This window comes from Phoenix dactylifera, unplaced genomic scaffold, assembly GCF_009389715.1.
Source record: "Phoenix dactylifera cultivar Barhee BC4 unplaced genomic scaffold, palm_55x_up_171113_PBpolish2nd_filt_p 000544F, whole genome shotgun sequence".
Lineage (NCBI taxonomy): Eukaryota > Viridiplantae > Streptophyta > Magnoliopsida > Arecales > Arecaceae > Phoenix > Phoenix dactylifera.
Genome location: NW_024067953.1, coordinates 1,937 through 27,521, shown reverse-complemented (window position 1 = coordinate 27,521; position 25,585 = coordinate 1,937). Strand labels below are relative to the sequence as shown.

The 25,585-nt window shown below is 38.4% G+C and overlaps 3 protein-coding genes across 4 annotated transcripts; 1 reads left to right on the top strand and 2 right to left on the bottom strand.

The window, feature by feature from the left end:
* Positions 1-2,181: 2,181 nt before the first annotated feature.
* Positions 2,182-7,106, bottom strand: LOC103710039. The gene is made up of 2 exons (XM_026805774.2): positions 6,521-7,106; positions 2,182-2,613 (listed from the first exon to the last, which is right to left on the bottom strand). The coding sequence occupies exons 1-2, from the start codon at positions 7,069-7,071 to the stop codon at positions 2,355-2,357; spliced, it is 810 nt and encodes a 269-aa protein (XP_026661575.2). The 5' UTR covers positions 7,072-7,106; the 3' UTR covers positions 2,182-2,354.
* A 6,510-nt stretch (positions 7,107-13,616) lies between these two features.
* On the top strand, positions 13,617-14,668 carry LOC120106396 (MLP-like protein 423). The gene is made up of 2 exons (XM_039119392.1): positions 13,617-13,864; positions 14,204-14,668. Exons 1-2 carry the CDS (start codon positions 13,684-13,686, stop codon positions 14,473-14,475), a joined length of 453 nt encoding a protein of 150 aa, XP_038975320.1. The 5' UTR covers positions 13,617-13,683; the 3' UTR covers positions 14,476-14,668.
* A 485-nt stretch (positions 14,669-15,153) lies between these two features.
* Positions 15,154-23,816, bottom strand: LOC120106395 (rac-like GTP-binding protein 3). Of its 2 annotated transcripts, XM_039119390.1 has the most exons (10): positions 23,794-23,816; positions 23,542-23,654; positions 23,312-23,399; positions 23,095-23,204; positions 22,926-22,989; positions 20,677-20,741; positions 20,490-20,555; positions 20,295-20,395; positions 18,460-18,551; positions 15,154-15,680 (listed from the first exon to the last, which is right to left on the bottom strand). In XM_039119390.1, exons 2-9 carry the CDS (start codon positions 23,644-23,646, stop codon positions 18,479-18,481), a joined length of 672 nt encoding a protein of 223 aa, XP_038975318.1. In that variant the 5' UTR covers positions 23,647-23,654; positions 23,794-23,816; the 3' UTR covers positions 15,154-15,680; positions 18,460-18,478. The 2 variants fall into 2 exon arrangements, with proteins under 2 accessions (XP_038975318.1, XP_038975319.1); XM_039119391.1 differs by lacking the exons at positions 18,460-18,551; positions 23,794-23,816 and having other exon boundaries at positions 23,542-23,749.
* Positions 23,817-25,585: the final 1,769 nt, after the last annotated feature.

The following is a 25,585-nucleotide window of genomic DNA, read 5'->3' as shown; positions in this document are numbered from 1 at the left end:
ATGATGCTTCATGAATTATCTTGCAATTCCCCATTGTCAAGATTTCGGAGACCTTTTGCTATCTACAAAGGATAATCCAGTCTGCCAGATAAGTCTCCACAATCAGCATTCCATCTGGCTCCAACTCATCTTCTTTCTCCTCATCAAATCTTCCCTTTGCATGAATCCGTTGTCTACAGGGTATGCACAGTGTAGAGCCCAAGTAGAATCAGCATTCATTGGCACTAAGAGGGTGCCAATTGGCTCAGTTGTTGGATACCGGCAACCCGCGCTTGAGTCCTGGGCTCGCCCAATTTCAGCTAGGCTTCCTCCCATAGTTGTTCTGAAACATCGATAGTAAGTTATTGTGGACTTCCTATATTCTTTAATCTTTTTGTTCAGTGGAAGAATCAGCAACATAAAGAAAGAAGAGTTAATTCTTGCTGCCTGCATAGAAAAGAACTTCGGGGGAATAGGTCAAACCTACAACCCACCATTACGAGTTGCATTCTGCACAAAAGACCTTCCTATGCTAGCCTGGAAAAAAGATTTGAAAAAAAATTACAAGTCTCAGAAATTTCAGACAATGAACGTCGGACTCTATGGAGTAAGGTTTGCTGTACCACTTGGTACCGTAGTATATCGAGTGTACTGTACTGTACCAATACCGAATTGGTATGCAGTCTTGTATTGTACCAAACTTGGTACGTCTCGCAGTTTTATACTGTACCGCATACCGACACTACAATAGGATGGTACTGTTATAGGTCCGGTACCGAGACGGCAAACTTTGTTATGAACATCTTGGTCAGTAAGTTGCCATAGTCAAGCGTATATGAGATGATCTATTGGATCACTATTATTTGAGTGCAATGTCCGCTTTTTGGAACTTCCTCTTTCTTTCTATTTCTCAAATCAGGATATTGGCAAGAACACAAGAAAGACTGATTATGTGGACAAATCTATTTCTTTCCACTCTTTGCTACAAGGATAAATATTTAGTTAGATGGAAGGCATTAACTAACAAAATTCAGTGAGGATGAGGCATTGGTGAATAATTATCGTATCATATAGATTGGATATCAGTGGTGCCCTCTGGTCTGTCCTGTTTCCACTCTTCCTGTAGCTGGTTGTCCATATACAAACCAAATTGTTTAGAAAGGAGAGGGGAGACTAGTAGAGCTGCCACGGAGAGCCACTTATGAGCAGCCAATATTTAGCTTGTTAAGAGCTTGAACAATAGTAAATTATTTGAGTTTGAGATTTACCTAGATCCTTCACTTTTTGCTTCGTTAAGCAAAAAATATAAACCAGTAAATGATACATTATATTATATTATTTATTATAACATATTGTTTTAGTTAAGATTTATCATAATCATCAGCCTTTGCCCTTGTTTAAGTGATTAAAGCTATTATTTATCTATAAATTCACAAGTAATGCTTCAAAAAGTAGGCTATCATTATACATTGGATTGTAACAGCTAGAAGTTATGGTGCACTATGACTCGAGTTATTGCAATTCTACCTTTACATTACACCAATTTTGAAACATCTTCTAGTTAAGAGGAGCGGTCTGCCTCCGGTATACAATTGTTTGGTCATGTTATCATTCATAGGGATGTTCATCAGTCCTTTTTCAGTAGTAGATCCTTGTGATCCTCCTCCATAAGCAGTAAGCTGGCTGCACAAAATCGTGGTTCAGCTTGATTGATCATCCTACATAACTCAATTTGGATCTGATATATCTGTAATACCATTGATCGATTGCGTCGGCTCTAAATTTGAGAGTGCGCTAATTTTTATCAGGTCTGTGTTGGGTCTGACCAAAATGCTTGCATTGCAATCATACTTAGGTCATGGCTGAAGAACTGTCTGCTAATGTTAAACCCTAATTTGGGAAATTGGGAGTTGCCCAGCTACTGAAAGATGCAGGGAGGGCAGGCTCCCACTTCTGGTTCTGCTGCTGGTTTTCCTATCATCCACAGATTCTTGAGGTTCGACCAATATTTTCTCTCTCTTAGGTGAATGCTTTGAGATAAAGGTAATAAAAAGATTATATATCGAGCAATCATTTATTTGTTCAAACATCTGGCCTTACTCTTGAAGTCCTAGCCTATGACAGGTTGTTTTAAATTGAGACTGGACAGTGGCATTGACAGTTAATACATCATTAAAAAAGAGCAGGAAACAACTTACAGGAACATAGGAAACAACCATAAGGCTATTTCACGGATTCCACCATTCATCAAGAGAACTTGTCACAATATATTCTTTCAATACATGTATACAGCATCCTCATCGAAAAATAGAACTTTAGCATACAAAGTTATCCACTGATTTTGTGGCACCACATGTAAATAATCAGATGGGATGTTAGTTGCAATCCGAGACATCAGACTCATTTTCATCATCTGCAATCGGTGGGAGTTCTTTAAACATCAAGTACCTGCGCCGTTTTAAAAACAGCCAAGTCAAGATGCTGTCTTTCTTGACAACCTTATAACCAGCTTTCTCATACAATCTGAATGGACCTTTAGAAGCCACTCTGCAATGAAGGTATACTTTTCTTTCAGCCTTCATCTGAATTATCAGTTTTTCACATGCCTTTAGAAGTTTCAAACCAATCCCTTTCCTAAAATAGAGAATAAGAACAAATCATATCCTGCAGAATCTCTCAACAGAAATCATGTGTGAGTGCATGCAGCATATTAGCCTTTGATTACTTAAAATTTTAGAACTTAGAACTAACCCCCCCAAACCCCCCACCCCCCACCAAGTAGTTTGAAAGACATTGTAACAGCAAGATGCTAATTCAGGATGACACCAGCAGTTTTCAGCTTGCTAGTTTGAAACCAGAAAGAGAAAGATAAAGAACATGACTGTTAGTGATGGAGAAACAAGTATCTTCGTATAGGAATTATGATAACAGTCTGAAAGCAAGTTTACAAAGTTACATTGACAAATAATAAAATAGTACAAGCAAAAAGAATTTTAAAGGATTACCTTATAGATTAATAGTATTAGGCTTCAGAAAATGTTAGAGCAATTACCACTTTGTACCCAAGGTATCATGTCAAGGTCTCATGTAAGAGTCTTCGACCTCTAGTACATCATTGCATCTTAATCATAAAAAAGGAGCAGATATTCTCACAAATATTTATCGTTTCATCACAAGAAACAAAAATAACAGTGGTAACCATAAATAACCCATTATGTAGCTAATTCCCGTTTTTCAAATATGCCCTTTCAAGAAAAAAAGAAACAATTAAAGCTGAAAATGTCAATATCAGCCATAAGAAGAGGGAAGAAGGGAGATAGAAAGCTTGAATCAGTTGGTGCTAATGGCACTTCCCTTAATAACAATCAGGCCTTGACAATCACCTTGAATAAATCTAAATATATGGACAGTCCCGTTCCTTTCTCTCAACCATGCATCTTCAAACCTCAAAAGTCATTACCTACAATCCATTTCTTTTTTTTTCCCTTCTATGACATTGAGACTTGCAATAAACTGAAACTCTGAAATTTTGTCACGAGTTTAAGTTCATGTGTTTTTTTAAAACACGGACAAGGATGGGAATTTTCCATCACAAAGTTTAAGTTCGTGTTAGATCAGACACTGCCGATTTGTATTTCTGAATATCGATTATGCAGACTTTTCAATAGTCTTGTGCCCTGCTGTTCCTATTGAAGTTCTATGTATATCTTAAGCTTCTGGTTCTTACTCAATTTACATATTCATCAAGGTATAGAAGCATTAATTATTAAGGTTTAAAGATCTTGACAATCCTTTAAAAAAAGCAGACAAAACATAATTCAGTACCACAATGAAGGATGGATTTGAAACATTAGAAGATCTGCAGTTGAATTCTTTGCTGCAATTATTTAATCTTCATGGCTTGGTGATTTTTCAACATGATCTAAGCATAAGAAGATGAAAGATTTTTATGTGGGACCTTGCAAAATTGCTAGCTCCAAGTAACTTCTATAGGGCCATGTAGCAACCTAGTCACAGATAGAATTGTTTAACTTTAATTCCTTTTCAACATGCTCTTAAATTTATTATGTAATGGAAAATACATAAAATCCTTCCTTCAGCTTTCAGATTATGCTTGCCATACAAGCTGAACATTAGAAGGCCTTTTTTGGCTAAGTATCCTTCTTTTGAAGCTTGCAAGCTTCATATATACCTTTAGATCCCAAACCAATGGTCAATCAAGTTGCTATCGTGTGACCTTCACATACCATCATATCTACCGACATCAAATTGAGATCAAACAACAATTTATTACTGAAATTATCATGTAATTCACCAAAATAGTCTTGTGAGGATGTGTTTCTGTTTCATGAAGTATTAATTAGTAGGTAATCTTCATTTGAGAATGTTTATGTTATTTCTGGTATTGAATATATATTTGGCATGCCTCTCTCTCCAAGCATGTACATGTTTGGAAGATGTTACTACAGAATAAATTGTTCGCTTCCATAGGAGACATCATAATCTGCTTATGAACCATGTTCTTACTGCATTGCATCCTGTCTTTCATACTCTGATTGTCATTCTTGCTATCAACTTCTTTTTCACGTGCTTTCACACAACAAATTCTCTGGTATTTGGAAACTCTGTCCATGTCTAAATTCCAAACTGCTAAGCGATTTGCTGATAAGATGTAAGTTTCGGTTTCAAAACTATGTTCATGTTGATGATCAGGTTGCAATTGGATGGGCTAAAACCAAAACATAAGGATCAAAAGTTGAAAACATTATTAAGAAACACAATAACAGAACAGTTGATAAAACAGTAGACGATATTTCAAAAGAATTTTCCTAAAATTATTGTAATGAAACCTTTTTTTTTTTCTCATTTTCCCCCAATACTGATAGGATGAACTTTAGCACTTGCAAATGTATGGTATTTTTTTTCTTTATTTTATACTGAGTTACATAACGACTCAGATTTCAGGATAAAAAAAAATTGTAAGAATCAGCATGTCCTTCAAGTTAATACATATGGCTTAGGCTAGAGACCTGCTGTCATACAAACATGGGAGTAGTTTCAACGCTCGTGAGACCATTTGATGATCTGATATGTAGTAGAGGCCACCGATTCTAGATGTGGGAGGGTGCAGACCTTGGCATCTGTGCTCATGTGCATCGCATGCAGCTTCTCTTTTTCACAAATCTTGGTGCGTGATCAAGGCTAGCGCTGCATTGGACTATCAAATGATATGATGAAGGTCATATAAACCTATATCCTACGAGAATTAGCATATTGTCTTAGGAAGGTTCACAATGAAACAGAGTTGCAGCTTTGTTAAAATCCAAAGGTTCCATGTCATGAAAGAGTGAGTCAATGCCCAATCTTGTATCGTAGTCTATGATATAATTGGTTATTGAGGACGGGATTTGCTAGTGTAGTGATTATTTTGATTCTAGTTTTAGAAAGAGCCTAGTTGATTTATACAGTTATAAGAGTAGTTGATCTATAATGCTCTAGGACTCCAACCAGCAAGCTCAGGTGATATACTTTTTTCTTATTACTGTTATATGGATGGATCTGTACCAAAGCCAAGCTCATTCTCCTCCCCTTTATCCCGTTCTCCATTATTCTTCTACTTTCATCTTGTTATACTCAGAATTTTCTTTATTCTGATTTGAATGTAAAATTGATGCATGTATCCAATTAATCGTTTATTCAAACCAACTCCAACCTATGCTACTTCTAGATGCAAGTGAATCAAACACCTAGATCAAAGTCTAAACAAACTTGGGCGCATTAAATGTGGCCTGTAACAATCTAGGACCTCACCCAAAAAGACAAGCTATTGGGGTTCCTTGGTCCTATATAAGTACCCAAGATCTACCCAGTGCATAGCCGATGTGAAACTAAACACATACTTGTACTAGTGCTCACGTGCTGCCTCCATTTAAGGCCTAACGTCCTCGCCCGGCTAAAGGTCCAAATCTATCAAAATTCGATCATAAATGCTGTAAATCCAACCACAAACACCACAATCAGCTCCTGGTCAGACCAAATCGATTCATGCTGCACTATCCACTAGTCCACATAGCCCATGGATTGGGTTTGCTCTAATACCATTTGTAACAACTTAGGATCTTACCTGAAAAGATTAGTTTATTTAGATTCCTTGATCTACCCAAAATCTATGCAGTGTATAACCGATGTAGGATTAAACATACGCCCGCACGAGTCCTCACACGGCCATTGCCACTATCATACAACATCATTCTCATGGCAGTGGCAGGTTTCCAGAAAGAGCATTACCCATTGTCCACCCAACCCACGACCAGGAATACAAGCCAAGTACAATTACCAGCGCTAGTAGCTTGCAAGCCAAAGATTCCAGAACCCATGTCGGCGATATCAGACACAGGAACTCGTCATAGAGCAAAATAAGTAATCCATCAGCAGCAAGCATTCCATGGTTAAAGAAAACTGTAGCTGCTAAAATCAAGAATGGCAAGAAACGAAGGAGAGCAATTCTAAGAAGCAAACCGGCAAAGAAATAGATCCATACCTCCGAAGCGTCTTCGTCACAGAGACGTTGCCAATGTATGGACATTCCTTAGGGGGCCGAGGCGTGCCGACAGCAGGATGCGCCCCGAGAGCATCGAAAGAGATTTCGGCAGTGCATGCCAGCTGCGCCTCTTCGCCATCCTTCTCCTTATAGAACCCGACGAGCACCGCCGCATGCGGAATCACACTCCGCCGCTCGATCATATATTGCTTCACCACGAAGGCGAACATGGAGATGTTCCCGTCCGGCGACTGCTTGTCCCTGTTAAATGACTCGGCGAGGAGCAGGGCCACGGCGTCCAGCTCCTCGTCCTTCATATGGCGGATCTCCAGCCATCCGTGGCCGATCCGGCTGGTGTAGCGGAACTTTTCGAGGATTTGGCGCCTGTCGAGGCCGTCCGGTTCGACGGAGGGTCTCTGCGGGGTCTCCGGAAGAGAATGGATGGCGCAGGTTGGACGGCACCGAGGAGGTGGAGGTGGGGGAGGGAAGCGGCGGATGTGCTGCAGGAAGGGAGCTTCGTGGAGGGAGAGGGAGGTGGGGGGAGACGCCATTGAGCCGAGTTGGTCTGCGTAGGGAGGGTGGGGAATGGAAGGAGTGCATTTTCTGAAAGTGGGTACGTTGCTGCGGGGGAAGAGAATTTGGTTCTCTGGCACTTCGGCTTTCGGCTTTCGGCTGGCGACTTTCCGAGCCGCGATTCCATTTCATGGCGGTTATTCTTTGCCTCCCTGCTTGCACTGAAGGGATTGGCGGTCGGGGAGGGAGGGAAGTTGAACTTGACCCGCAAAAGGAGATGCTCGATTCCTTTCTTTTTTTTTCGTTGGTTTTTTCTTCCGAGGAGTTCAGACTGCGTGCGGCTGGCCAAGGGACTAACGAATTCCTAGATGAGGTATTCCTCCTCTTCCGTACTCTTTGGGATGTACTTAAATTAGAGCTATATAAATTATCATAATTATAAAAAAAAACTCCCGAACTCCACTTTCGGTTCAGCTTTGAAGCGCGATAATTAACTTAGATTATAATTTAATCCAACTCAACTTTTAGCCGACAGTTTAGTTAGTTCACTGCTGCATGCAAATCTTTCCGACAAATTTCATGTTGCACATATTCATAAAGACGTAAGAATGATTTACGTCAAATACTTTCTATATTAATCTATCATCAATATTATATTTATTTGGGGATGGCTTGGCTCACCATTTTGCTCAAAAAAATATTCTATTAATCCTATTTTATGAAAATTAATAAGAGATTAGGCACTTTTAGCAACAAAAGATAAGTTCTCTCTCTCCGAAAGAGAGGAGAAAAAGAAAAACTATTGTAAATGATATTGGCCTCTATGGAGCTTAGGACCTTTCTGTTGTATAGGACGAGACGACATATGTATTTTAGTCCCGTGACAGGTGTGTGTTCCAAGTCATGATAAAAGATATCAAAGCCAAATAGCCAATCTAGTCCATACATTAGAGAGAATTGATGCTTGCGCCAGTTATGTTGCTTGTAATAAGATTCTTTCTTTCCAACTTCCAAGTTGATAAATTAGTCGCTTTCAAAAAGATCGAGCAGTGGTCCTATTGGTCCGCTAAGACCAATGAATACGACTTCTTGCCTAAGGGAATGAATCATGAAGAAGGACATCTATACTAAGAAACGGCATTGAGATCCCAAAAATCAAGATGGATAGGTAGAATCAGAGCAAGCTTAGCTGTTATTGAACTCAGGTTTAGATGGTACAATCTTTACATCCTCGGCATAGATGGAGGCTTGATTCTATAAAGCACCATTCTTTTGATCTGTCTCTGGATATCGCGAGTGCTAACGTCATGTGCCTAGGAGCCTAGGCTTCGATTTAGGTAGAGGAGGTAGGTATAGAATAACAGCTAAAGCTGGAACGTCTCTCGATCTTAAACAGAGGAAAGAAAGAAAGAAAAAAAAGTGTAAATTGTTATGAATGATATCAAAGCCAATTTGATCCATGAGCCATATAGCTACAAATCACTGTAGAATGAGCCATTTTGGAATTAGTAACAAGATAGTCGTGATATTTGTAATTAGACTCTTCCCTTCCAACTGTCAAGTTGATAGATCGGTCAAGCTCAGAATGACCAAGGAGGGGCTAGCAAGTAGAGTTTCTTTCCTCAAAAAGTGAGTCACCAAGAGGGACATTAGTATCAAGATAGGTAGAATCGGAATAAGGTGCAGCCACCATCAAAATCTGGTTCAAATATTACAACCACTTACCCCTTTGGCAAGAAGCAATGGTTCGATTCCATAAACCATTGTTCTTTAGGTTCGGCTCGCATTTAACTCTATACCTTGACAGGGCCAGCCCAATCCTTAGGCGACTTAGACGGCCATCTAAAGCTCCGGCCCAAAGAAGGCCCACCGCAAGAAAAGCCTTAAAGACATAATAATAATAATAAAAAAAAACCTTCTGTAAATTCATCTTAGACCGACCCACTGCAGACGGCCTTTGGCCCCAAATACATTGGGTCACTTCTGCGCCCTGATACCACAAGTGCTATGCTTAGTTGCCTAAGGGCCCGAGCTTCGATTTAGATAGAGAGGCTAGGGCCTGATCTTTGATGGAGAGGGTGGAGTCATAACCCTATCGGTCTCCGGGACACACACACACACACACACACACCAACACCTCGCTGCTTCAAAAGCTGCTTTTTGTCTTCAAGGAAAGTCTATCTCCGCTTAGCTAACAGGGGGATATATAATATGATTAACTTTTGAGGATTAAGGGGGAATATATCTTGCTGGATCCCATTAGGCATAAATTCGTATCGTAAAAATTTATCTTCCCATTACCGCAGTATCCAATCCAGTCTGCTCATGAAGTCAAACTTCTGCTTGGAGCTCACCTTCACCATCAGCTTGTTCAAAAGGTGGTAGATTCATTTCTTAATTAATCACGACAACCTTCAAATTAGAACATTAAAATATCAATAGATGTTTCTGACAATTAATCCAGCACTACTTAAAATCTAACATGTTAAAATATACAAATATATATGCAATTCAGATCTCTTTTTGGCTTTCATCATATCTTCAAATCAGCATAAAGCACCTTCAAACCAATAAAAATAATAATAATGATAATAATAATAAAAGAAACTATTGGCGCATAACCAGCAATCACAGAAAGCAACTAATTACGTGTCCTGATATCATGAAAGAAATAAGTCCAAACTATCAACCACGAAATGGAGCGAAGGAGCCAAAGTGTATCCGGAGTAGGAGCCCACCCTTTCCATTTCCTCCCTCAGTAGCTGGGCGACTCTCGACATTGCAAACTGGGGTTCAAAGGAGATCAGTTGTAAAATTAGTGCAAAAGGAGTACCAGCCGGGCCAAAAACGAAGCTGATATGAATTAGTTCTTGTCTCTCAAAATTAGACTCAAACCATCTGATGAATAGTCATATTTTAGATCTCAATCTTGGATCCAAATCAGCCCTGCTAGGTTCATCAAGATAGACTGGGATGTCACCAAACCCACTCTAGCAGCCTGTAAATAGGATAGATCATGAAGGATCCACTGAAGAGGGACTGAAGAAGAACTATATGAATGATGACACTGACCATTCTGGCCTAACAATTGAATATCAGTTGCAAAGCATTCCACTCGATGTTTGTGAGTCGTTGTTCATAAACTGTGACAAGTGATCAGAATACATTTTGATGAAGCTAACTGAGAAGGACACAACCTAAAACATATTGGCAGAACTATGCAAACCTTCAAAAAATCTACTTGGAGCAGCATATCCTTCAATGTCTGAAGTTTTTGGATGTCATGACCAGCCAAAAGGCGGGGAAACAGATAGACACCAATGGATAATTCCAAGGAATTGACGTATATGAAGCTAATATTGCAATAACTCGAGTTCCATTGGAGCATAATAAATTTACCATTTGCACTAAGCTGATGCAATTTAATCTATGGTGATCTCTCTCTCTCTCTCTCTCTCTCTCTCTCTCTCTCTCTCTCTCTCTCTCTCTGCGTGCGCGAGTATGCGTGCATGTATGAATCCAGCTAAAAATCAAAATAAAGGTGAAAACGACCGAAAATCTTGGGTCAAAATAAGAGACTATACCAACTTTGCTAGTTGGCACTCTCATGGTATTAAGTCATATTCATATTGCAACATCAACATTTTCTTTTCTTTTTTTTGCTAAAGACGGGTTTTTATACAATACATGTACGAATACACCCAATAAAGTCAAAAAATACTAACTTACGGAGAGCCAGTGGGAGCTCCCCCTCCTCCACCCAAAGGGTATATCCTGAATGATGAGCCACGAAAGCAGCCACCCAATCATGTTGAAATTATATGCGAAATTGTACTTGAAGCAAATGCTAGAAAAGCGCCAGCTGCAAGAACTAAACTCGCACTTAATCCAGTTACATACAACCAAACATAGCATCACATTAGAACAGAAGGGGGGAAAATGGCCACCACTCCTTAAAAAAAAAAATGGAAAAAAGGAAACCAGCCAAAAATTGAAAGAAAAGAAAGAAAGAAAGAGGAAGAATGAAAAGTCTGGATTTTTTTAATAAATATCTACAATATTGATTTCAATTAAGACCAAACTAACCCATTTTTGTAACTCTAGACTCCCCTAATACTCCTAAAATAGGACTTCTAGAAGAACAAAGAGTCTTCCCTATGCTCTCCTAGCAAAAAAAGAAGCAAAAAAAAAAAAAAAACTTCTCTAAAATAGTATATTTCACCATACTAGGACCCTACATAAAAGATCATGAAAATCTCTTCAAAGCACAATCCTAGTAGGTCTAAAACTCTCTTTATCAAACCAGTCCCTAGAAAATATAAATTCTAGAATCAACTTTTGACTTCCTTTTACCCACATTGCCTACGCTTCGCTATTAATATTTTTGATCTTCAACTTTGACTACATCTTGTTGCTCTAAGAAACTCAAACTTTCATGGAACATTTTCTAGAATGTCTTAATATAAAGGCAGTGAATGAAGCACAAACAAAAACAACACTAGTTCATAAGAAAGATTTAAGCAAATCAAAACAATTGACTTAAAGCTAATGTCCAAAGTTAATTTTCATAGGAGGTAGTCGTTAAAAAATAGACCATATAAGAAGCCACCAACCTGTTAAATGCAAAGGCCCATCAGCCCTATAAATATCACCAACTTAAGAAACTGATAAATCACCCAACCCTTTCCGGTGCATGGGGTCTGAGGTTAGCTTAGCTAAGAATAATACAAAAAGCTACAACAAACTATGACAAAAAAAGCTATTCATGATTAAACAAACCTCAAAAACATATAAACTCGACTGGAGAACATTTGAATAAACATTTTATCTATTAACCCAATAAGTTTTCATAAAGTTGTTTGTCCAAGCATACAATATACAAATAACCTCCATAAATTAATTAGAAGTCAAACTTGATAATACCTAGTAACATAGTGTGATAGCCAACACAAAACAAACCAAATATGTGAACCTATTGTGTAAAAGCTTAGATAACTGGCCCCCAATTATATCTTCTAAGGGCCTTGCATCTAAGTATATCTGCTAAGGGCCTGTTCAAATTCCAGACTTTAAACTGCATGAAGAAGAAAAGATTAATGATCTTTTTTTCCTTTATATAACACTTGACAGAGCCGTGCTTAAATGAGCGGCCTAATCCACGAATCCAGCGAGAAATTCAGCCCAATTTCACTGGATTACCCAAACAGGCTCTAAATTTTAAACCATTTGCATGGTACCCGAAACAAATAAACACTTCATGGATTCGTTGAATCACATCTATCAAAGGAAGTAATCTAAGAACATGGTGACATTGGTAAAAAGCAACTTGATATGTTACCTGCCTAACTAACAAAAATATGTTATTTTGGAGTGTTTACTACTTAGAAACCAGAAAAACATATCTAGTGCAACAAGTTTAAAAGTGTCGAGGAAAGAGAGAAGGAAAGAAATCATCAACAATGATGAAGGTCGGTCCAAGTATTACTATACTGTCTTGGTGGATTTTTACAGTGTTCTTATGCCTGCTACACGAGAACAATAGTGTTCTCCACAGTTGATTGCATTTTAATGTCTGGCTTGTGTGAAACATATTTCAGAGGAAGCTGATTTTGGAGCTACATGCAATAAAACGATGTCCCTTCATCAGAACAATCAAGCATCATTTATCATAGTACTAGGGATTAGGGTTGTATTTTTCGCACGAAGGAAGGATTCACCTTCCTTCACACGAATTCATCATTGGATTGCATAATAGTTGCTTGAAGATCTATGCAGCGGATGAATAAGAGAATTTGGAATGCTTTGAGATCCATGCAAAGAGCTATCCAATGATCAACATCATGAAAGAAGATTATTCATTCATTTGCGCGGAAGATGCAACCCGAACCTAAAAAATAAGCCCCATCCTTTGGACCAGCCAGCTATAAAAGTGACTCAATAAATTTCCTAGGTTGGTCTGCCTCAAATTGCCGAGATTGTTAGTTGAGAGGCATGTGACATTTGTCGTCGAAGCATAGTAGCTTAGCATTTCTCACAATTTTATAAGAATAATCAATCCTTCTGGCGTTCAAATGTCTGTTGACCCAAGTTCATCAGCAACTAGAACGGATTAAATTTGGAGAGAAACATAACAATGAAAAAATAATAATTATACTAGTGAAAAGAGGAGAAATATTAAAAACAGTATACCTACATTTGACAAAGAAAAATATATCAAATTACAGGCAAGCAAATTAGTAAAAGATATTTCATGTCAATAAACTCGAGGTATTACAAATTAGGCTAGACACAGCAGTTGCACCTCTCCTTGCTTTATCTCTTTTGATATGACAGTAAATGTAATTCTTGCTTTCTCTGAAGGAAAAGTCCACCCCCAGGCTCAACCCTGCTTGAGGTTTGCTGAGTTTTTCAGTATCCAAGCTCTCAACTCTGCTCTTCCCCGCCGGCCAGAAATTTGACAAGCTGCACCGACAGGTAATAAATACCATAGCCTGCAGTTGATGGAAATTAAGGAAGCACTTAATGGCAAGTGCAGGTAGTTGGGAGTTACATCGAAATGAACACTATATATGCCAGGTCACCTTGTTTGGGATTCATGCTATCGAGCGTTTGGTATCAGATTGTGCAATAGAGAGAAAGCAGTGCCATCGATGGCCTCCAAGGCTGAAGTGGAAGTGGAGGTGAAGTCTCCTGCGGACAAGTTTTGGGGAGCTCTAAGGGACTCCACAGATCTCTTCCCCAAGATCTTCCCTGAGCAGTACAAGAGCATCGAGATCGTCGAAGGTGATGGGAAGAGCGTCGGCACCATCCGGATTCTGAAATATGCTGAAGGTAGCAGCATCACTAGGTGTTCATTTAGGCACCAAATTAAAATATTTCTTTGAATTCCTAATACGTTGCTGAGGGCAACGAAAACTCCATCTAATCTCACAAAGCATTTTTTGTAAGGGATTTTGAAACCAAGTAATGAACTGAGCAACTCTTCTTGATAGAATACTGCTAACAAGAACAGAGAACAAAAGCAATGCCAAGCGGGAACTGAGTTGGCAGAATTCTATCAACAAGAGTTGCTTAGATTCTGAGAGATCGTCCTCGATCCATAACACTGACACGTAGATGATGTTAGGATTGCAAGTTAATTTGTCCGAGATCATGTGGGCGTTTTGGCAGGGTTTCCAATTGTCACATTCTCCAAGGAGAGGATCGAGGTGGCGGACGATGCAAACAAGCAGGTCTCATGCAGTGTGATAGATGGGGAGCTGGTGGGCTTCTACAAAGCCTTCAAGGCCACTCTTCAAGTGGTTCCAAAGGGTGAAGGTGGCCTGGTGAAGTGGTGCCTCGACTACGAGAAAGCAAATGAAGAGGTCCCTCAGCCGGACCTCCTCCAGGAGACGGCGGTCAAGACCTTCAAAGGCCTCGACGCTTACCTCCTCCAGAACTAATATGTCCGAGTTCAGCTATTTGATGTGTTGGTCGTGCTGGAAATAATGGAAGTAGTCAGGATATCTTTACGGTAACCATGACTACTCGTAGCTTATGGGATCTTAGTGTATCGATTTGCTGGTAGCCATGCTTCTCTCGCTATGCATGGTTAAGCATCCTCTATGAATTATCCATTACTTTTTTCTTATTAAACATCAGTATCCAAACTTGGATTCCTGCCAAGCGAAGTCCTAATTCCCGCGACTGTTAGCAAGGGAAATCATAAAATGCAACGCTGGGATGGCTAAAGTGAGCTATGATTTCACTGAGGTGGGCCGGTCGACGACTAAAGTGATGCTTGGTCTTCAAACCAGAACATGAAAAATTAAAATGAAGAGATATTTACTTTCGAGAGATGCTCGATAGGTTGGTTTCATAATTTCAGAGAAAATTGAGCACAAAGATAATGGCACCCTTGATCAAATGGTGGCTGCACTCCACCTGCAATAATCCAAGATATCGACGATATCCGTCGCGCACTGAGTGGCCTGATGGAAAATTGTGAAGAATCCCACAAGCCATTCCAGTATCATCCGAATTCCCTAGTGGAGATGATGGAGGTGCGAATTTTAAACCAATGATCCAATATGGCAGAGATAATGAGACCTCAAAGCTCTTTCGTTTGCGAGCTAGGTTCATAGAAGAAAACATAGCAGTTTATTGTAGGAAGGCATACTAGCCTCGCTTGAAAGCACTGTAATAGTTGGAGAGTACTGAACATGGAAGATTTGAGTTCCATTAGTTCTGAATTACAAAAAGAAAAGAAAGAAAGAAAGAAAGAACCACTGCCATCTGAAAGTTTTACCCGCTGCAGGAGGTGACTGAAACTAACAGATATGTCCTGCTAAATCATTTAGTTGCCTTGGTTAAGCTTCTTGATTCAAACAAAATTGATACTAAATGAACATGGCATCAAGAACAAACATCCTCCTCTCTGCAAAAGAACATATATTTTCTTGTTTCGTTGCGAACAAAATGATTCATTTACTTCTGATACAGCTGGCAGGGCACTTTACAGTTTCCAAGAGGAACTGCACCATTAACTCAAACCTGATGCACTCTTGGGCCAGACATCAGCATAGCATTTTCTGCAAGGGAACTCTAAATGTGATCCTGAGGGTGCTTTTATTTAAAGCACACAAGTTTCCACCCAGAAATGATATTCCTGCAGTCACAACATGAAATTTGTTTCAATGCAAATTCTTTCAAAGATAACATAAAGGTTTTGCACTGTTCATTCTCACATTATCAGTATCGAATCCTGGAAGCAACTCAGAAATCTATTGTGCATGGCCATAACATGAAACATAAACATTTCAGAGAAAGAACGCTGATGAAACCTGAAACATTTCTTGATTAAGATTAGTGCCAGTCCTCATTATGCTTCCAAGTTCTCAAGGTTTTATCTTACCAAACATGCTTTCGAACTAAGATCTGCACATAAGGCTCTAGAGAGTGTTCAAAGAAGGGGATCATCTAACACAAACAAAAAGCACAATCTCTAAGGAATTCAAATTAGGGTTTGTGCAAGCCACTACAGCAAACATATTTTCCTTGTAATCATAGAAAAATTCAAGTAAAAAACTTATTGGCAAGGCTGCCAATATATCTAACATCAAAAATATAAATTATTATTAGACAAACAACTTCCTCACCTAAGTTTCGCACATTGGACTCCTTAATCGTCTCCAACATCGCCATAAGAAACCTCACCTAGTCTCAGATTGAATTTTTTTCTGTAAGTTGGGTTGTGTGATGTAATATCTGTGGAATTTCTTCAATAAATCATGGGATTTGCTCCATTAGGTCACAAGAGATTCATCTACATTCTTCTTATAGAGAAAGATCTAGATTTCTTCAGTGATTTCTTGGATGGAAAAGATAGTCAGGAAGCATTTTTCCCAGGTGACAACTCTCAAAGAACCCAGGTGTACCTGAGTTAGCTTGGTAAAGAAGTTGATCACATAAGTGGCTAATGAATAGGAGGTTTCATGACACTTCCATGAGTCCCTATATTCCATGCAAATATATATGTAATACCAGGATACTAGTTCCCTTAATTTGGTATAAAATATTTACCATGAGCAGCTAAACCATCTCCAATAATTGGCTTATTCTTCTTTAACCATCAATTTTTTCAACGTTTTTTAGGGAGAAGAGCAACAAGTACTCTCTTTGATTCCTTGATTGCTCGGAATAAGCTCCATTTTCTTCCCATTTGATTTGGAAAGTTGCCTGCCTTGTTAGCATAGCTCGTCTTAACAATTTGAATTATAACACCATTTGTTCCTTAAGATTTTGGTAAGTCAGCATTGCTTCCATCCTTGGCCTGACTAGGTGATTTGCATGCATTATTGCATGGGTTGTGTGGATTGCTCTATGGCCATCACAAAGGAAATTGATGCATAAGAAGGACCTTATTTGAGTCGAAGTGAAACTCAACTTGTTAAGTCGAGTTTGTTTGTTATCGCTAGTTTTAGGACAAGAAGGTTTAGAAACTTGTTTCCACTCTTCCAAATCTCATGGTTGAGTTGGGAGAGTCAGACCCTTAGCACCGTTGTGGGGGTAAATCAAGTTGATTGGTTAGGGGTGGAAGCAAAAGGATATACACTTGAAGGAGTTGCCCCCTGCATAATCTTCCTAGAATTTCTTTGAATGATGATTCAAGGTCCATGATTTAAGTACCAAACCATATCAGGCCATACTAGGTGTATCATACCAAACCAATAGGGAACTGATAGTTGGTAGACCTCTTGCCCCAAGTGTCATATAAAGAGATGTGCCATAGGGACACACATCATAGCCTATGCTAGTTAGGTACCTGTATGGGTGTTAAAACCGATCTTGGCAGGTTTTGACGTAGGGACACACGTTATGCATAGTTTTGGCAAGAGTTCCCTTGCACTTAAAGCAACAATAACAATATTCTGATATACAAAAGGTTTCCAAAAATTACTGTTCTTTGTAACAATGAGGATCCTTGAGTCTTGGGTATAAAAGAGCCAAGCTTAAGCAAACTCAACATCAGCTCCTTTTGTAATCTAACCAAATTCGAGCCAACTCGGCTAATTTCGGGCCAAATTCCAGCTATTCAAGAAAGCTCACTTCAGGGAGTTGATAAAAACATAAGGTTTTTCAAATCTTTCATTTAAATATTTTGAGCTAATTATTTTGGTTAATTTTAATCTTACAGTTAAACTACATTCTATTAATATAAATTCTATTACTTTAAAATAAACAAATATAAAAGATATATAACAATAATTAAAACATTATATATAGATATGTATACAAATTATTGGTATATTGATAATATGGCCCATACTAGTAAGGTCCTATACTGGTTTGGCAGGTTTTACCGTAGGGATGCATGTTATGCATGGTTTTGGCAGGGGTTCCCCTAACATTTAAAGCAATAAATACCAGCATTGTCATGTAATTGTCATGTACAACAGGTTACCAAAAATCTCTCTCCTTTGTAACAACAATGATCCCCAAGTCATGCGTATAAATGAGTTGAGCTTCAGCAAGCTAGACCTAGCTCAAGCAGCTCTTTCTATAATCGAACAAGTTCGAGCCAACTTAGCAAATTTCAATCCAAATTCAAGCTGTTCAGGAAAGTCAGGGATTTGATAAGAACATAAGGTTTTTCAAGCCTTTCATTTATAGACATTAAGCTAATTATTTCAGTCAATTTTAATATTATACTTAAGATACATTCTATTTATATAAATACTATTAATTTAAATAAATAAATATAAAAATGTGTATACAATAATTAAAATGTAATATACACAAATTATTGGTATATTTATATTTTGAGTTTAATCAAGCTGACCTCAAGTATGTTAAGCATAGCTCTAGATTGGCTCGTCTACGAACTAACAGAGCAAAATTCAAGCTGAATTTTGAGGAGGACATGAGCTCGATCACGAACAACTCACTCGTTTGATGGTAACATTCTCATACACAAAAGGTTGCCAGAAGCCTTTGTCGTTTCATAATGATGATCGTTCCCAAGTCCAAAGACTTCAATCTGCAAAAGGCAAAGCAAAGAAACTTTTCGATCTACTTTTTTGCATGTATCAAGCCATAAAGGAGTGCTTGCAATTATGGCAATTTGAAAAGCAACCTCCAAGCCCAATATTCTATAGGCAATCCACAAAGTCTTATCCAAATCATGGCATGCCTGATAGTTCCCTCCTTGGGTAGAAATTGGCCACCACAAGCATTCAATGGCATGAACTTAAACAGCAGAGAATCCGACACCTTCGTCATATCCTATCGTATGGAATGGGAAGACAAAACAAAAAATTATTAATTTGAAGAAGCTCAAACTCATTACCAAGTTGCCACTTAGCCTTAAGATATCTCATATATAGGTATTGTAACCGGTCTTCTTATGATCAGTTTAATAGGAAATCCACCAAAATATGTCTAAGAAACCTCCCCACAAGGACAAGGTGTCATTAACCCCTTTCCACTTGTAGATCCTCTTCAAGAGAGTTAAGAGTTTTAATAAAACTTACTTAAGCTTGTTTGCCTTCTCTTCTATCACTTTGTAAAACATCATTCTAGTGTCTAGAAGCATCTTGTGCTACCTCCGCCCAACCATTCCCCTCCATTTTATATAGGTTGTTTCTCCACCAAGGGATTTCTTACTTTATGCTAATCACTCACAACATAAAGGGCGCCCTGAGAATCCTAGTAAATTACCATGAAGGTCAGGCTTGCTCATGGTTACTTTGTTGAGATGAATTGTCCCCTCCACATGAGATTGCCAGAGCAGATGAAGACAAGTATGTGTATATGCATACATAAACATATATGTATCTATGTATGTATATGTATGATGTATGTATGTATGTATGTATGTATGTATCGAGAGTAAGAGTAGATCTAATATCATCACACAGCACTAAGAAGGTTAGTCCTGACCAAATGAACAAGGGACCGGCAATGATGATCCGAGCTATTGGATGTAATCTACAATCTCTAAACTGCTTATTGTCAGAAAATAATGTGATTTGAAGATTCCTAGCCTATGCATCCAATGGTCAAAAAATATACATTGTTTCATATTTTTTAAATTATTTATTTGACTGCTAGATGTATAGGCGGTGCATAGGCTAAGAATCTTCAAATCATATGATTTTTTGATACTAAACAATTTAAAGATAGTAGATCAGATCTAATAGCATGAATCACCGATGGTCGGGCCACTAATTGTTTGGTCAAGACCGGCCTTACTAGGTCTGTTGTGTGTCTACCCATATAGTAACTAGACTCTATATATACATATATACACATAGTAACTTGCTATATGACTGCAGTGATCTAGAATGCCATGAGTACAGGGGAAACAAGATGAAAGTAGCTTTGAGAACTCCCAAAATACCATAACAACTCATCTTGAAGATCAATTATCAGACAATTCTACAAGCAATATTTAAGCAGAAACTCTCTCTAAGTCGAGAATCCATGAGATAGAGAGAGAGAGAGAGAGAGAGAGTACATAGATATTTACATTTAAGGTCAGCATAAAGGAAACAATATGATATGTTGACAAGGTCATGAAGCAAATTGATGAATCACAGCGAAAAAAGTTAGAAAATCTCAATAAGCAAAACTAGCAATCTAAGTTGGATTATAATAAAAAATATTACAGATGCATATTTAATTTAGATACTATATGTAGCAATCCTATAAGATAACCAATATAAATAAAATTTAAGATTGAGATGACTCATTTTCATGACCAAGGAATGCAGTTACTGACAATAGTGAACATCCATGCTGTGGCTTTTTCTTCTTTTCCTTCTGTTTTTGTGGAGGCCGAATAACTATCTTGGTGGCAGCATCAAACACTGCTTTGACATTCTGCAAATTGCCAAACAAATCTAACACTAGTCAGTTGAATAAGAACATATTTGATGGGAGGAGATTACTGAATCTGACCAGCCGTTGTATTCACCTGTTGTGTTTTCGAGCTACACTCTATATAATACGCAGCGCCTATTTGCTTACGGAGTTCCTCTCCCTGACATCAAGAACCATGACCATTAAAATGCTAATTATTCACGTTCTTATGATAACGAAGATTGAAGTAATATTAAAATGAAAGTAGTATTAAGTCGCATGCCTCACAAGGAAGTCGATACCTGAGCAGTAGTAACAGGTATAATGCCAGGATGGTCTGAGAGAAAATATTTATCTTCACGAAGATCTGCAGACAATATTAATGCATAATTTAATTAAATAAATAAAAACAAAAAGAAATCCGATGTAAATGCATGGTAAGCATGTATATAGATAGCACAGATATGATAATCCATCTCCATTTTTTCAAGCATTGTTTCTGATTATTCATGGTTTTCCTTTTCAACAAGCATATTCAATCCAATTTTCTCCTAAAAAGGCTGCTTATCATTTCAAAGCAACAACTGTGAAAGAATTCTCATTCTCTCCGTGTGTTTTTTTTCTTCAACAGTTGCAAACAAGTATAAAACTCTCTCCTTATCAAGGCCTTCTCTCACAATTACTTGCAAAACATTATCACATAAATTTCTTTTCAAGCACTTTATTCTTAATCAGTTCGACTCCTAATAATAACAATATATAGTTGAGCTATTTCTTCACATCTAGATGGTTAAAATAATTTTGTCTGACTTCAAAGATTTCATCCATTAAAGCTTACATATGTGATAGGACAGAAGTAAATGTGTTCAGGAAATGGATTTGCTACTTCAGTTAAGGCATGAGAGGTGTGATTCAACAACAAATTAATTTCCAAGTAACTAATTGAACTGACTTGCCTACAGCACTTCTCAAGAAATGTTTTTAATGATTCGATACTTCAGTTTGCTAGTTCTGTTTATTAAATAGGGAGGATTTTGTCAATTTGGCTTTATATTTCTAATGTGTATTGAAGATAGCGCAACTCCATAACATCAAATCTTACCATTTCCTTTCATCTTCTAGCCTTTTCCTGGTCTAGAGGAAATTTGGAGACAGCAAAGCCTATTTGTAGCTAGCAAAGAATAATTATCTAAAATGATGGTTATCATTTTCTATCAAAGGATGGTTATAATCGACCACCAAAGGACGAAGCACCTTCCCAAACCCAAGAGCATTGTACAATCTTTTTGGTAATCTTAAGCAACAGAAGCACAAGATCTTGTTTTGGAATCTTACGTGATGACATTTACTTTAAAATAAAAAAGAAAAAGGTATCAAATGCACAAAAAAAGGTTATGCATAGGTAAAGGAAAAAGAAATAATTTGCAAAAAGAAATGTAAGGGCAGTCAAAATGATAAGATTTAAGTTGTTGTCATGCTTCAAGCTAAGAAGGAAGTTTTTCAAACCAGACCCAAGTTCTGTACGCATCCAATTGAAACAGATGCATGTCGTAAATCAGTCTGATTCCATCAGATGTCTTCTATCCATGTGTGAACTATGGAATTTCTAAAATTATGAAGTTGAGCCTCTTTTGCATGAGAGTATATGTTCAATTAATCAGACACGAAATGAGGCTAACTATTCAAACATATTTAATCACACACAAAGTTTAAAGGAAATTCATCCACTACCGACAATCAGAAAATTTCAAAAAAAAAAAAAAAAATGCAACAAGATGACACAGATTTTAAAGCCTAAAAAGAATCTCCACGCTTTAAAAGATGGTCAAAATGTGCAGTGCCCCTTATATACACCCGGTTGACCCTGTAGAATGCCCAAAAGTAGGGTGTCTACAAAAGCTTTAAAATATGATAATGAAGGGCCAAGATTAGTGGATGTGTTTGTGAATAGCATAAGACCAATCTTATATTGCACCATATTCAGCAGTATGAAAAGATTGTAATGTCTAGCAGCATTCGTCAAAAAGTAGAGCAGAAACAAGGTCGAATATAAACAAGAGCTGCTTTTGTTCGGTAATTTTATAGCATACCCAGATCACAGTAAGACATTATTTTTATAATCAAAAGCAAGAAAAATCTGCCAATAACTATTGGCACAGTTGGTCGGCACCTCACCCCTAACGGCTTACCCTTTATGAGGTCCAAGTCCCAAGTATCGCTATAAGAAGAAAAAGAAAAGCAACAAAAAAACTGAATGAGCATATGAAACATCAAACATGAAGATAACTTATATGACCACTTTAAGTTGCAGATCATGGAATCCTAAATCCATAACCCCACCAAAATGACACAGCTCTAATGTCGCAACTGTCAGCCTTTCATTTCAAAGAAGCAAACTATAAAAGCTAATTCTGAAAGGACCTTTTATTCTTTCACCCTATATCACTTTTGTTTATCAATGTACTCATAATGTCCTTACAGGATTCGGAGCTTAGCTCCTCAGAAAGTTCTAAATGAACAGAAGAAATGGCAATAGCATATTTCACTTTACCCAATTTGGTGCCGACCAGCACCACAGGGACTCCCGGTGCAAAATGCTGAAGCTCAGGTATCCACTAAAAATCATCAACAAAAACAACCAAAAGCCTCGATATTTTAGACAACTTTAAGATAAAACCAAATACAAAACCACAACCACAAACCCACGATCTTATGCACACCTTCTTCAGAACATTTTCATAGCTCGCTCGGCTCACCAGCGAGAAAGCGAGCACAAAAACGTCCGCCCCTCGGTAGCTCAACGGCCTCAATCTATTGTAATCCTCTTGCCCTATCAAAAATAAAATCCAATGAAATCAAGATTTGCTCAATTCGACATTTCTATCCGACAATCAAGCAACCCAAAAGGAAACAGAATTTGCGAAAGAAAATCTTTACCAGCAGTGTCCCAGAGGCCTAAATTCACGGTGGTTCCATCAACAACAACATTGGCGCTGAAGTTATCGAACACCGTCGGAATGTAGTCCTAGAAAAGATCAAGAATAGAAACCGAACAAGTGAGAGAAATCCAAAAAAAAACTTTTTTTTTTGGAGAAAAAGCCGAAGAGGGATCAAAACCAAGAAAAGATTTCTCCTTTCGAAGAGGAGGGGAAAGAAGAGAAAATTACGGTCGGGAATTTGTTGCTGGTGTAGCAGATAAGCATGCAGGTCTTCCCGACGGCGCCGTCGCCAACGGTCACGCATTTGATGAACCGAAAAGCGCTGGACGCCATCTTCTTTGCTTAAACCCAAGAAGAGAAGAGGAAGGAGGAGGAGGAGAGAGAGGGAAAAGGAATGTGAAAGAAAGAAGCAGATAAAGAAAGAGAGAGGGGCAGGCGCCACTTTTGAAAAGGGGGACGAGAGGGGGGATAGTTAGATACCGATGATTCTCACCGCCCGTAGCTTTATTTGCTGCCCATAGAGATATAGAGATGGGGTTCTCTCTGTCTCTTGCGCGCCTCCCCGCTCTCCCCTTAACCAATGAGTCCAAAGAGAGGGAGGAGAGTTCTCGTTTCCGTTTGGCTGTCGCGCTTGCAGTGGCCTTGGAAAGCGGACGAGAAAGGAAGGAGAGAGAGAATGGAAGTGACATATGGACGAGCAATAGCAAACGAATTGGTCGAACTCGTTTCTGAGAGCGCGGACGGATGCAGTCCAGTGTGGTTGAGCACCGTTCAAACGTCACTAATTGCGAGTCAATTGGGTCTTGGCCTTCCATCTTCCGTCACATAATATAAACCAGTGAGCCAATTTAAGAAGTCACGGTGACGCTTGGTGGTAGCCATCGTCTCCATTCATGTAGGTGCTAGTAAAATATGATGCCCTTAGTGTCTGTTATCATCCAAGAAAAAAAAGAAAAAACAACGTGCAAGCTCGAAGGCCTTAGAATACCAGACGAACATAAGAAGGTTAATGTGAGGACCCGTGCGGACATGTGTTTAGTCCTACATTGGTTATTCGCTAGGTAGATATTGGATATTTATACAGGATCAAGAAACCCAAATAATACCTTCTGACTAGCCATATTGGGTGAGGTCCTGAATTGTTACAAATGGTATAAGAACGGGCTTGACCCATAATCTATATGGACTAAGGAACACCTGCAGCACGGATTCATTGGGGCTAACCACGGGCCCGATCATAGTGTTTGTGATTAGATTTTAAATGGACTTGAATCCTTAATCCGACGAGGACGTCAGAGCTTAAACGGAAGGAGTATGTGAGCATCTGTGCGGACGTGTATTTAAGTCCTACATCGGTTATTCGCTTGGTAAGATCTTGGATACTTATTTAGAATCAAAGAAATCTAAATAATACCTTTCGGCTAGCTATTTTAGATGAGATCCTGAATTGTCACTCTTAAACCAAGAGCCACTAATATCAGTGAATTGACCAACTTCGGTTCCAATGGCAAAAACGGGTCAGAAGTGATCGGTTCCTGTATTAAAATCGTCAAGAAGCGTACTGATGCTATTCAGGAAACCGAATCACGAACTACAAGGGTTAAAATTCCCAAGGAAAAACTTACAAGTAACTTGGATACCGGTTCATTTTGGAAGGACTTTTTTTTTTTTTGAGGGTAGGAGAAGTAATCCAGATTATTGCTTCAGGACAAAGGGATAGCCGAAGCAAGTGCAGTGCCAGTGATAAGGGGGTCATGAGGGGCCAAATGCCATCAAAATTTACTTGGAAAGCAGGCCGAGGAAGTTAGGAACTCAGAAGAAGCGCCCAAGAATTCGCAGCCGCAAGCCGAAGTTGGCCATAAATGTGCCCCATAACTCTCTCCGAGTGGTCGTATTTTAACAAAATTACAAAAAGAAAAGGAAATTTAAACCTTGTGCATGTCAAACGATTTTGAATATCCTCAATAAATAATTAAACTAGCAATGTCGAAATAATTTTGGTGACGTGGTTTTTTTTTTTTTTTTTGAAACCCAGCTTGGTCTTCACGCAAACAAAGAAAATAAATTAAAATGATCGAGATAATAAAGTACTGATTAAGCAACCGCAGAATTTTGAGCAACGTTTAAAATAATAACCCGAATGACGTTATAAAGGGCGAACGATATGTTTCCCGGTGCGCACTACATAAAATTACAATCAAGAATAAAAATTACTAACGTGGATTTAAACAAATAATGCTACTTTATCCATGAAGGTAACTGATATTATTAA

What these genes read in the sequence shown, in the direction of transcription:
- LOC120106395 (XM_039119390.1), bottom strand. Translation starts at nt 23,646, where the DNA reads ATGGCGTCCAGCGCTTTTCGGTTCATCAAATGCGTGACCGTTGGCGAC. An exon ending in ATGAAAATGTTCTGAAGAAG is followed by an intron (nt 22,990 to 23,094) that starts GTGTGCATAAGA and finishes GATGATTTTTAG; the next exon opens with TGGATACCTGAGCTTCAGCA. An exon ending in GTAGCTCGAAAACACAACAG is followed by an intron (nt 20,396 to 20,489) that starts GTGAATACAACG and finishes GGCAATTTGCAG; the next exon opens with AATGTCAAAGCAGTGTTTGA.
- LOC120106396 (XM_039119392.1), top strand. Translation starts at nt 13,684, where the DNA reads ATGGCCTCCAAGGCTGAAGTGGAAGTGGAGGTGAAGTCTCCTGCGGAC. An exon ending in GATTCTGAAATATGCTGAAG is followed by an intron (nt 13,865 to 14,203) that starts GTAGCAGCATCA and finishes GCGTTTTGGCAG; the next exon opens with GGTTTCCAATTGTCACATTC.
- LOC103710039 (XM_026805774.2), bottom strand. Translation starts at nt 7,071, where the DNA reads ATGGCGTCTCCCCCCACCTCCCTCTCCCTCCACGAAGCTCCCTTCCTG. An exon ending in GTGACGAAGACGCTTCGGAG is followed by an intron (nt 2,614 to 6,520) that starts GTATGGATCTAT and finishes TCTCTATTTTAG; the next exon opens with GAAAGGGATTGGTTTGAAAC.